General features: G+C 41.7%; 1 protein-coding gene across 1 annotated transcript; it reads left to right on the forward strand.

Moving 5' to 3' along the window:
- Positions 1–569: 569 nt before the first annotated feature.
- RTN4 (reticulon 4) lies at positions 570–12,969 on the forward strand (the record flags this gene model as incomplete). The annotated part of the gene is made up of 6 exons (XM_010164432.1): positions 570–777; positions 3,218–3,356; positions 9,809–9,878; positions 10,542–10,588; positions 11,856–11,914; positions 12,380–12,969. Coding segments are annotated over 6 exons (566 nt in total), but the record flags the coding sequence as incomplete, so codon positions are not given.

The following is a 12,969-nucleotide window of genomic DNA, read 5'->3' on the forward strand; positions in this document are numbered from 1 at the left end:
TGATGGCTCAATCTGTCACTCATAGTCAACGTTATAAACGCCCATGGGAATGTCTTCAGTTAAAAGGAAACAAAATGAACTGTTAATGAATGTTGAGCAGTGCCTTTGCCTCTACCAGACTTGAAAAGATAAAATGGTTGAGAGATGTGTTAGTGTCTTGTCATTTGTCCTAACAGGGAATCGGAGTCAATCTCTTCAGTGAGTGACCTCCACAAAATTCACAAAAATAAAATGAAGTGAAGCACGAACTGCTGTGGTTCCACTGCAGAACACAGCACAGTAGCTGAAGATATTAAGTCTGATATTGCTTAAGGGCAGAATTGTTCTTAAATTTTAGTAATTACACTTGAGATAATCCTAATAACAATAATCCAAATAATCTGAAATCCAATGCAAAATCAGTGCTAAAATAACCTATTTGTAGTTACAGTGTCAGCTCTGGTTTGACAGTGAGATCGTGAGCTCCATTCTTGATGACTCTCAGCAGTCAAGTGAATTGCATTTCTCTTGTTTTAATATGGATGAAAAAAGTATCTTGTTCTAATTTCTCACTTTTTTTAAAATTTTAGTTGTTGACCTCCTTTACTGGCGAGACATTAAGAAGACAGGAGTGGTGTTTGGTGCCAGCTTGTTCCTGCTGCTTTCATTAACGGTGTTCAGCATCGTGAGCGTGACGGCTTACATTGCCTTGGCCCTGCTTTCTGTGACCATCAGCTTTAGGATATACAAGGGAGTTATCCAGGCAATCCAAAAGTCCGATGAAGGCCACCCGTTTAGGTGAGATTTTTCTTTTCATTAAAAGAAAAGGATGTTGTTTGGGGGAACAGTAGTACTGGTGCTGTTAGAAGCAGTAGATTACATATGCCATAATATGTTGCATAATAATGTAAATAGTCTCTGTACTAAAAAATCTGTTACCCAGCCTGTGACTACTCTTCTTTCTGTTTTCTCAGTGGGCATACACAACAGTAAAGCAAATGAATTGAGCACTTGGTGCAGGAGATTTCCCTGGGAATGCTAGAGTATCTTAAGTTACATTTAAAAAAACCCCAAACAAATAAAAAAAACCAAAACCCCCCTTCAGTCTAACGGACTAGAATGGTATAGTCTTCAGAATGTGAACCAGTGGCAGATGATGTGCAAAATTTACAGAATACCCAGGAGATGCAGCACTTCCAATGCAATAAATTTAGCAAAAATCAGAATAAACATAGCAGAACATACTTTTATCTTTTTGTAACTTTTTTTTTTTAAGAATACTCTTAGAATTTATGTTGAGTATGTGGCAGCATAGCTGTGTTCTCCATGTGAAAGGCTGCCTTGTCATCAGCAGAATCCAGGTTCATTGCAGCCTACCCAGATCAGAAATCCAGAAACTTGGACTCTGAATTCTAAGGCTTGAGGCACTGAATCACAGGATTAGTTTAGGTCTTCAAAGAGGACCTCCGAGCTCTTTGCTTTAAGTGATGAGCTAAGTCCTTGGGTCCTACCATGTGTGCGTTTCCCTGCCGTGTGGGAACACGGGATCCATGATGTGCATCCTTTCCATGTACAGCGGTGCCCCTTATTGCAAAGCTGCATCTTAAGAGAAATAGAAACTTAATTAATATGTTAAGAGTAATTACTAAGAATGCATGTTTCCTGCTTCCATACCAGGCCTGTCCCACACTGTTCAGGCTTCCTTCTCTCCTTTTATTAATCACGGAAGTGGTTCAATCTCAATTTCCCTTGCACCTTTCAGAAACTCCTGCTTGCCTTCCTATTTACAGCTCTGTTACTGATTTTGTGGTGTTTCAAATTATTCTTGTTCTCTTCCTCTCACCTTCAGTAAGGCAAAGTAAAATGTTTTCTTGGGTTTACCTCCATTCCTCCCTATGTGTAGTGGCTCATTTACCCAATCTGTACCTAAAAAAAAAGATGAGTATTTGCTTTCAAGCTTGGATCTGATATAAGAAAAATAGATCTGAACAATCGGCAACAACATTCAGGATAACAGTAGGAAATAGATAACTTCCGTAAACTTAGCTTTTTGATTGTTTTTTTAACCATCAAGGCCTTGTCTGGCCCTCTTTATTCACCCTCACTAGATGAATAATTCCCAGTTGAAATCCTGTTTGCTCTGTCTACCCAGTAGTGCTCTTCAGTATCCAAACAGCATTTCCAAGTTGACCAGTTAAGTTCTGTCTTGTTCTACCTGTGCTCTTTCTGCAGTTCATTTCTCAATATACTGATACTCGTAAGAAGCTTCCAGGCATTCTTGTCCACCATACCTATAGTAGCTTACTTTGTACCTATATAGCTTCCACTACAAGAAGGGTATTTTTACTTGAGTTTAGTATGACAGTGAAGAGCATGTTCATGAGATCAATTTTAATTTTTGATTCAGGTATTGGAATATCTTATTGATGAGTTGAGAAGAGTGTGCAGATTCAAGCCAGCTGTGGATAGCGGAATGTAGCCTTGAAATGGCCGCCCTCTGCAGTTACTGTTCAAAGCGTTTTAATTTGTCTTGGGCTTGCCACAAAGCCATGTTTAGTTTTGCCTTAAATGACATCTATAGGAGCCTCCACTGTGTGTTTTTCTTTATTAAAAAAATAAAAAAAAAATCAACCAAAACCATCCCAAAGCAGAACCCCCCCCAAGCCCCATGTAGTTTTTGTGGGATTTTTTCTATTTTGAGAAATGTAGGAACGTCATAGAATATTAGGCCGCCTAATTTAGCAAAAACACAAACCCCACACTCCGATAGACTCTGTCTCTTATTTTTTTATCTCAATACACGTTGGCCTTGTTAGTGCACTATATTACAGCATATGCTGTGGAGTAGGAAGAGACTTTGCAGACCAGTGTCAGTGGTGCTGGACGCTCTCTGGGCCACTCGCTAGCCGTGGCTGTTCACACATGTATGTTAGCCAGCGCACCTTTTCTGCCTAGTCCAGAATGACTTAGGAACTGCCCTAGCACAACATAGCTGTGAGAAAGAAACATTTCTTTTATTTTCTTCCAAGAACCTTTTTTCTTAAGGTTTGCTTTTACCTTCTAATAATAACTCTAGGTTAGTTCTGTTCTGTCCCTTCAGGGTTTCTCATATGGCGAGGTTTTTCTCTTTATAACATAAAAAGAGTGTGTGTTAACATTGTATCTGTAACATGTAACGTGCTGATACTGTTTGTCAGCCATCTTACAGTAAAGTTTCATAAGCTCTTCTTTCTTGCAGGGCTTACTTGGAGTCTGATGTAGCTGTGTCTGAAGAGCTTATTCAGAAATACAGCAATGTTGTGCTTGGTCACGTTAATGGCACAGTCAAAGAGCTGAGACGTCTCTTCCTAGTCGATGACTTAGTTGATTCTCTGAAGGTAAGTTCACTTCAGCTGTAGATAGAGCAGCCTTGTGTAAATAGATTCCTTGCTGACCTAGCTTAGGAAAGCCCACTAGTCCTTATAAACCTGAATGAACAATGGCATCTTTGGCTCCATATAGGTAAATATTGAATTTTAGTTTGCTTGTTGGAAGTACTAAGGCTTTTGTTTTTCAAGAAGTAAAACTTCGTGTTAGCCACACTAAGTGGAATATAAAGTGCTGTCATGGTTTAACCCCAGCTGGCAACTCAGCACCACACAGCTGCTTGCTCGCAGCCGCCCTCCCCAGTGGGATGGGGGAGAGAATTAAAAAAGTAAAATTTGTGGGTTAAGCTAAAAACAGTTTAGTAGGACAAAAAGGGAAGAAAATAATAATAGTAATAATGATAAAAGAATATACAAAACAAGTGATGCACAGCACAGTCGCTCACCACCCACTGACCACTGCCCAGGTAGTTCCCAAACCACGGTGCCCCTTGACCGACTCCTCTCAGTTTATGTAACTGGCATGACGCCATATGGTATGGAATACCCCTTTGGCTGGTTTGGGTCAGTTCTCCTTGCTTTGTCCCCTCCCAGCTTCTTGTGCACTCCCAGCCTCTACTGGCAGGGCAGTATGAGAAGCTGAAAAGTCCTTGACTTAGTATATGCTTAGCAACAATTAAAACACCAGTGTGTTATCAAGATCATTGTCATGCTAAATCCAAAACACAGCACTATACCAGCTACTAGGAAGAAAGTGAACTTTACTGTAGCTGAGAGCAGGACAAGTGCTTCCTGCAGTAGTAGAGTAGATAACTTCAGCTGAACTTTATTTTGACAGTGTGATAAAAATGAATGGAAAACTGAAATAAGCTCTGGCTGTATGCAGTTGAGCTGTTACACCTCCTTGCTGGTGCTTAACAGCAGAAATCTTTTAAGAAAACAAGACGTTGGGCATTCAGAATTTGTCACTAACCTCTTGAAAAATCTGTGTTTTGGGCTGGACTGGCACAGTCTGGTTTGGTTTTGTTTTCTGTTTGTTTCTGTACTGAGACTAGCAAGTGTCAGTACAGAAACACTCACTTTAAGGCAAGTAACTCTTACACTTACTGGCCTTAAACAGTTGGAGTTCTTGTGTCCATTTGTTTTGTTGGAAGAGTGGGGACTGAGTGATGCCCTTCTTTTGCTGGGAAGGTGGACACCTGTTTCAGCCCCTGGATCTGGGTGTGAATAGCTGCTTCTTTTAGTGATGCAAATTACTGAAATGTTTTGCAAGTTACGCTATCTCAGGTGTGCAGTGCTGCCTGACAGGTATCTTTAATATGTCCAAGTGGTATTTAACAGGATTTATTGAAGGTGGCAGAGCAAAACTTGACAATGAAGAATAATAATTTAAAAAACTCAAAAAGAAAAAGAAATTGGCTGAAAAGCCTTCAGTTTTGTTCTGTAAGAATTATATTCTCTCCTTTCAAGCTAATTGCCTTTCTTTGTTTTCAAACAATTGTTTCCTTTACAAAGTACAATGTGTGGTCCGTTTCTTTTTCGGTTTACTTAATCTTTTTGAAGTGAAGCTGCATTTATCCTTCAGTAAAACCCTGATTAGTGCTTTGTAAAGTCCTTTGAGTTCATGTGGGGTTGGGGGAAGTGGTTTCTAGTGAAACTTGGAGAAAAATAGGAAGGCTGTAAAAGTCTTTGTTGTATTAGTGGAATAGTTCTATTTGTGGAATAGAAACTGAAGGCAGATCTCAGGATCTTACCCAGAGTTTCTAGATCCAGTTTCTCTTTATGCTCCACAGTGAAGAGTTTGTGCCAGAAATGTTGCAGCTGATGCTGTGCAGGTCTCCTGCAGTAAAAGTCCTTTCCCTCTGGAGAAGGGAACGATTATAAGGCTGTCAGGTGGTTACCTGGAGTCTGCTGCTTGTGATGAAGATTCATTTTCTCAGGAGGAAAAGAGGAGATGGGATATTAGTCTGGGGTTTTGTGTAATAATCTCCCTGCTCCTAAAGGGTTGTGTAGTAAAAGTATTTTTAGGAGGTGGTTGTGCATTCTTATTTTCTGGTCATATTTCTGTATGTGATTGATAATGCTGCAAAATGGCTTAACTAAGGCCGTTGGTGTCTGTGCCTTGCCAGGGTTTCTGCGCAGGGACTGCATTTTGATGGCTGAATCCTCACCACTGCCCATCAGGCTGGTCTATAAGAAGCTGTGTCTCGCCTTCACACTTAAGTGACTCAGTACTTAGGATTCATCTCTGCAGCATCTGAAGGCCACAGCCTTGATCAAGAGAATTATTGTAACATGGCTAGAATTACATTTTGGTAACTTCACCTTGCTGTGCAAGGAAGGAACATACTCTTTGTTAAGTTTTTTTAAGGGCATTGAGTTTCAGTGTTCAAAGAAAAGTTACTTTGCTTGTGTTTAGATCTGATTAAACAACATCACAGAAAAAACTTGCAGTCACAAGGTCACTTGTATTTCTGTAATAATTAAGCCCTTTGTGGTACGGTCCTTCATCTGAGGTACAAGAATTTCTACACCAATTGTTTAATCACAGTCCCTTGCAGTAAAGGAAAAGGAAGCAGTGAGCAGCCAACTGCTGTTTCAGTTAACACTGTTTTAAAAATCAGGCCTTTCAGAGGAAACATGTTAGAAGTACAATTAATTCCAGTCAGAATGTCTTCAGGGCACTCTAATCACTTTTAAAATTCTTACAATGTATAGGAAAGACATGTTCATTCAGCTGAACCAATTCATTTCTCCTCTCTTCTTCTGATATTTAAAATGTTTTATGTAGGTCAATTAGTCTAATTTACGGTAGTTGGGAGCAACCCTTATATGAAGCCAGTGAACATCAGAACAGTTCACAAGCACAGGTTACTGATTTTGAAGAGTTTGAGAGTTTTGTGCTTGAGGAGAACATGAAGATGCTGGGGTCTTATGTAATAGAATGGCCCTGGTTTAAAAAAAAAAAAAATCTTGGCTCATGTGGTTTAAACATCTTCACTATAGGAAACAGCATGTTTGTGTATCATTCAAGTTACAGGGCTTTAATGTAGAAAACGTCTGCAGGTCAGTTTATTGTGTGTAATAGTTCTGGCTGTAAAATCTGTCTTGTTAAGATTTTTTTATTAAACAATGCTTCAGTCATGGAAGCCTTAAAATGGGCTCTAAATATTTATGCAGCACAAGACAAAGTTCCTCATAGCTCTTGAGGAGCAATTGCAGAGGAGCCCTTGCCAGAAAGTCCCAGGAGAAAACTGCACTTTGTCCTGTTACACAGCGATCTGGTGCTTCAGCCCCAGCTGCACAACAGTAGCTGTTCTGACACTGGGGCACAGTTGCTTTCAGTTTGTTGTTGCTCAACTGGTGTTTTGAGAAAGAGAGCTCTTTGCTGTATTTGAACTACTTTATAGTAAAGAAACTGATATATGGACATTTCTGGATTTGCCATTAAATTGCAGGATGCTTTGGGTACTGGGGAGTCCTTAATCATTGGAATGAGGAAGGCAAAAACTCGATTTGGTCCATCAGATACACTGGGGTTTTTTACTGGTTTACATATTGCAACGAACTTGGGCCCTGTGCTTTCCTGCTGTCCTGGGTGTGTAGGAAGAGCGATATTATCTATATTGGTCAATCCTGGGTTGCCTTCTGCTATTTTTTCCATCTTAAAACTTTAAGTGTTTAGACCTTTTTCTGGTAAGCCTTTTTGCATTTGTTTTGTTTTTTTTCTCTGATTTTTGTCTCATTTCTAAGGAAAAAAAAGAGACCAATACAAAATAGACCAACATGTAAATGTAGGATTGAGATCAACTCCACTTAATCCTGTGAGTGTTGTTTTAACTGTCAGAAGTGTGTGAAGAGAGAAGGAGTTGTGGGAGGAAGGTTCTGTGGTTTTTGCTGAACTTCATTTGATTTGGTAGCCCCAGCTTTCAAAATAGCTCTTCCTCACTGATGCAGCAGAGAGAAGGGGAGTGGTCTCACTGGGGTCAGTGGGTCACTCCTGCCCAGTATGAGTAAGTGAAGTGGATTAAAAACTGCATGTGCAACACAGTGTGTTGTTAGAAAAGAAGAGAGAAGCAAAACCTGTGACGGTCAAATGTTAACTCCAGGATTTTGATCTTTCTTGGGCCATAAATTCAGTGCTCACTAGATAGGATTGGATAGTTCTGATAACTGTTGGACTTTGGGATCGATTCATATCTGTTAACCCTCTGCTTACATAAAACCACATTTTCTGACTTGGTCGTAGTCTTCAGCAGCATTACTGAACGTTCACCTGACCAGGGTGGTGCTTGGCTTCCTGAATTGTGTTCATGCAGAGGGGACCTTGGGTAGCTGTCACGATGCTTTGCTGGGTGTGCGTGAAGCCAGCGTGTTTAGCTAACTGAATGCACAGCCTGCAAGAGAATCGATCCGAATGATCGCGCACTTGGGGGCTTTTTGCTGTGGTACAAGTTGTTGACTTTCCTCCCTTTGCTGGGGAGGGGGATGTGCTGCATCTACAGCCTTGCTCTGAAAGGAAAATATTTGTTCTGTTAAAACGCCTTGTGCGCAGAGGCAGGCAGCCAGCGGTCACCCTGGCATTGCGGAGAGAACTGGGCCAAGGTTTGAATGAATCATGAGGGAGTTCAGAGAAATCTGCTTTATTTTTCTTGATAAACCTGCCAAAATCCTTCAGAGGGAATGCAGTTGGTGGTAACATTGCAGCCTTGTCTGAGGGTTAACTTTGCACCTAGTGCTGCTCGTGTCCCATCTAGAAAGGACAGATAAAGAATGCGTCATTTGCAGTTGATCCTACTGAATTTGAATGGGATCAGCTGTGAATGAAGCTCTTGAAGTAAACTTAATTTTATTGCAGGCATCATGCAATCAAACTTGTAATGATTGTCATGTCCTTATCTTATTGTTGGCCGTTGAATTTGTTTGGTTTGGATATTTTGCATCTTCCGATAAGCTAAAAATGGATGTTTGGATACAGAACTGCTGAGTAACTCCGCTGCAGGCTAGATCCTTGCCCACACCCACAGTCCTTCAACGTGCTTATTGTTCTTCACAGTGCTTTGTACCCATCTTTTCCTCACATGTATCTCCTGCTTATCGCAGTGCTTCGCCTGCAGTTGTTAGCTGTGCTCAGATCTTCTCTCGCTGATGCCAGCAGCAGCCTCCCCACTGCGTCTGTCTGTCTGTTCGGTGCTTTGCAGTGTCTTGCACAGAACATAACCAGACCTGCTTAGTTGATTAAAGGGCTGGGGGTCTCATCTGCAGAGCATTGATGCACACTGCAAAGCGTAATTCAGCACTCAGCAAGAAATAAGTGCTGGTAAATCCATGTCATCTGACATCCAGATCCTGGCTTCTGCTTGGTTCCTTATGGGCTGTGCAACACTAGAAGAAACTGGCTGATTTTCCTTGGGGAAGAATCCTACGCAGAAATAGAGCTGGCAGCCTTCGTCCCCCCTCCACCCTGGTATAGGTCAGAGGTGTGCTTGGGACACTCTTGACCTGTCAGAAAGCTGAGGGGCTTGAGCTCCTGCAGATCTTTGTGTAAAGCTAGTGAAGCGGAGCCCGTCCACCACAGCGGAGCTGTGCAAGTGCAGTCAGCAGGGTGGTGGTGGAACAATGGGTACGAGTTACGGGCTGTGGTACAGAGCCAGACATGATGGCAGTGTGAGGGTTTGTTCAGGTGTCTGTTAACAGCAGGACATCTTTGCTTCTCAATTTATCTCTGACTTAGAGCCGGCTTCCATTTTATGGCACTGTTGACTCCTCTCTTTCCTGATTTTTTTAGTATTCAAAACTCCTATGTTTTTTTTAAGGGGAAAAAAAAGTAAATTAAGCAAAGCTTTCCATGTTACCTTCTAGGCAGGTTTTTCCCAGGATGTGGCAGAAACCTCTGTCTAGTCAACAGTTCATGGAGACCTTTGCTGAGCCAAAGTGTGGTTGTGATAGCTTAGTGCCGCTGTTTGCGCTGCAGCCCCGGAGTGGATGCACTGCTATGTCGGCTGCTGGGCTGCCATGCAAAACAAATGACCTGTTTGCTTTCTTTCTGGCTCTGTCACAGAGTGCTGTGTCATGCACCAGCCCTTTAACCTCTCGCTTGCGTGCCTTGTTCTGTCTGTTTGAAGGGTGAGAGGTAGGAACTGTGTTTTGCCCATCGTTACGAAACGGGGGATTGGAAATGCTGTATCAACGCAGAGGGCACTGAGCGCTCACAGCTTTTGGTCACTGCTGACTTGGGCTGAATTCAGCCCGATGACCTGGACGCAAGAGGCCACATATCCTATTACTAAACCCTTCAGCCATCTTGTCACATATCTATAATTACCTGAGACATACAAGGGTGAAGTAGAGTTTGGGGCATTTTAGTTTCATAGGTGTGTTTAGAGAAGTTCTCTTCACTGCTCTAACTAGTATGGTCTGGTAAGACAGACTGTGGGCTGACATGGTGTTTTTTTCCTTTTTAGTTTGCAGTGTTGATGTGGGTGTTCACTTATGTTGGTGCCTTGTTTAATGGTCTGACATTACTGATTCTGGGTAAGTATTTTAAATTGTGTTAAATACCTGGCATACAGATTAATCCTGGAAAAGCACTGGAGTCTGCTCCATACTCTGAGGCTATTCCTGTGCTCTTGAGAGTGTAGCAAGATGTTAACGTCGTGTGTCCTTTTTCTAGGACATTGATAACACTGCAGAATGGATCATTTTGAATTGCATTGCTGAATTCCTTGAGACTGCTGATTTTTTTTAGACATTGTATCATTTAAAGGCGTATTTTTCTGTGCTTGTCCCTGTCAGGGTTAGCCTTACTTGAATATCATTGCTGTAGTCTGACTTTGGAAGAGGTACAAAATTGGCTCTGCCCATTTCCCACTGCAGGTAGTTTCTTGTAGCTCAGAGCAGGCTGGATTCAGGTGTCAGAAGCCTAAAGCACCTTTTGGAAGAATTTGCATAACCCACAGTGAAAAAGTGAACTGTGACCAGACTTACTGTACTGTTAATGAGACCTGGGGAACAGCCCAGCTTCTTCCTAATAGGGATTATTTAAATTACTGGCCAACAATTTTTATATGTAGCTTAGTTATTTCTTTTTCTTGTACCTTTTTGAAAGAAATGTCAAGGTGAGGAAACTAGTCATTTGTTTTACCTGAATCCCATCCCTTTTGTCAACATTTAGACCTTTGATGTGTTCTTTTCCAGCTTTAATTTCACTCTTCAGTGTTCCTGTTATTTATGAGAGACATCAGGTGAGTATTTAATACAATTCATTAAATGATTCATAAAATTAGATCTGTTAAAGCAAAACCACAAGTGGAAAAAAACCCCCAAGATTAACTTTAATCTTCTAAAATCTTTAAAGACTTTAAAAGACAGAACCTTAACGAGGAGTCAGTGCCAGGGCCAAGAGAAGCAAATCCACTATGAAGTCCAGACTGCGTGCGCTTTCCCCTCCTTTTTTCATGGAAGTCTAGGATGGCTTCCCCAGCAAACAGTTATGGAAAAGGCCTGATTAACCTGGAGGCCTTCTCACCTCTGATCCAGATTTGGTCAGGACTAAAGCAGCAGTAGGCGAGGTGCATTGATCTTGATGTAAGTAATTTTAAAACAATTTCTGAAGAAACCTCTTGGGAACTGAAATTCAGGATTCATGTCTTGAAGGCCTGTGGAATTTGTAGCCCTAGCAAAAAATGGGAGGTGGGAGATGCTTGGTACGGTCCGGTGCTTCTCCTGGGGGGAGGCGAATGCAAAAGAAAGAGGTAAGAAGGAGCCAAAATGAAACACGTATGATGAAATTACAGCAGAGCTTGAGCAGGGACTGTCTTCAGCAGGTCATGGCACAGGAGGGGTGAAGCCAGCTCTGGCTTAGCAGTTCCTTCTCCTCTTTCAAAAACAACGCTGCTGAGGGAGGCCAGCCTGGGACTTAGCAAGGGAGGAAGAAAGGCAGTGAGCAGATGGCGGAGCCTCTTGGGCTCTTTTCTGAGCTCCTAGGAAAGTGCATGGAAATCCTGTAGCCCTGAGGAAAGATGATGGACAATTCGTGTGGCTTAACCTGGGCTCCTCAATCCTCTTGATGAGCTGAAGGCTGCTCTCTGAAGGCGTAAGCTGTTTTTAACAGGCCCAGCCTACCTAAGCAGCTTTCCTTCTCCGTGGTGCCCAGAGGAGCCAACTGCCCCTCACCGGGGGCCCTGGCTGTGCACCCTTGCACTGGGGAGGCCTTGAGAAGAGGCAGGGGAAAGCGCCAGTGACCAGTTCGATGGAACATGCAGGAGCAGGGATGAATTTATTTGGGTGCTTACTACTATTCCCTGCTGTTCCATGAATTCCCAGAGGCAAACACTAACACATGCTGTGGCTGAAGCCGCAGGAGCTCTGGCATCAAACTGGGAAATAAACCTGTTCCTTCTGTTGGGGGTCTTTCGTGTAAAGCACATCTTGGTGCGCTGTGACTCTGCCTTCTGGGCAGCAAAGTGACTGTAAGGGCTGGTCTGTAACATCTGTCATCTTCCATTTCAGGCCCAAATTGACCATTATTTGGGACTTGTGAACAAGAATGTCAAAGATGCAATGGCCAAGTGAGTGGGGTGTTGTTGTTGTTGTTTCGCTTTCTAAATAGTGTTTACAGTTCTTGGTATGTGTGCTACTCCTGCATATAACACCTGTTTTACATGCACTAGTCTTGAAGGACAAAAAGTCCTGTGTTTAAATTTGGAATGGTTATGAAATCAGCTCCTTCCTTTCTTGCTGATGCTGTTGTTAAGTTATATTATATGCATAACTATATAACTTTATCATTTCTAATAGAAAACTGTATATTTAAAACCATTAGTGAAACTTGAAGCCCTCAGCAGCTGCAATTGAGGGAGGGGTGAATGAAGAGGAGTTTAGCAGTTTTTGTTGGTTTCTGAGTGTAATAGTTTTGTGTTACCCTGGTAATTAATCTTCACTTGCTGCTGGGTTTAAGACTGTGTTTACACCTACTGTTTTTGTTTGTTTGTTACTTAAATTCTGTTCTTTTTCCTGTCCTGTTCCTCTTGTAGGATCCAAGCAAAGATCCCTGGGTTGAAGCGCAAAACTGAGTAAAAAGCCTGAAGCAACTTATCGATAGGAAGTTCATCTTTTAAGGGGGAAAAATAAATACTCATTTGGATTTACATGGGGAGGGTCAGGGAATAGCAAAACCCTTGACATTGCAGTGCAATTTCACAGATCTTTATTTTTTAGCAACGCAGTGTTTGAGGAAAAAAAAATAACTGTTTGACTGCCATGTGTTTCATCATCTTAAGTATTGTAAGCTGCTATGTATGGATCTAAAACTAATCATCTTTCTTTATCCTGTGTGCAGCACTGGCTAATACAAAAGATTTGAGAAAGCTGTACATTTTGCTTCATCAGAGGTAGTCCCTGCTGCGTTCCAGACGAGGTAGTGCAGGTGGAGCGGAGGAGAACACTTCCCAGTTTGTGCACTGTGTATGGTCTGTGTAGATTGATGCAGATTTTTCTAAAATGAGATGTTTTAGAAGAATATACCATTTTAGCAAGTTTGGAAAAATCTTGCCTTTTTGGTATGAGTATAGCTGTATTGTGATTTTACTGTTTTATCAATTGCCTATATATATATATATATATA

This window comes from Antrostomus carolinensis, unplaced genomic scaffold (assembly GCF_000700745.2).
Source record: "Antrostomus carolinensis isolate BGI_N321 unplaced genomic scaffold, ASM70074v2 scaffold8863, whole genome shotgun sequence".
Taxonomy (NCBI): domain Eukaryota; kingdom Metazoa; phylum Chordata; class Aves; order Caprimulgiformes; family Caprimulgidae; genus Antrostomus; species Antrostomus carolinensis.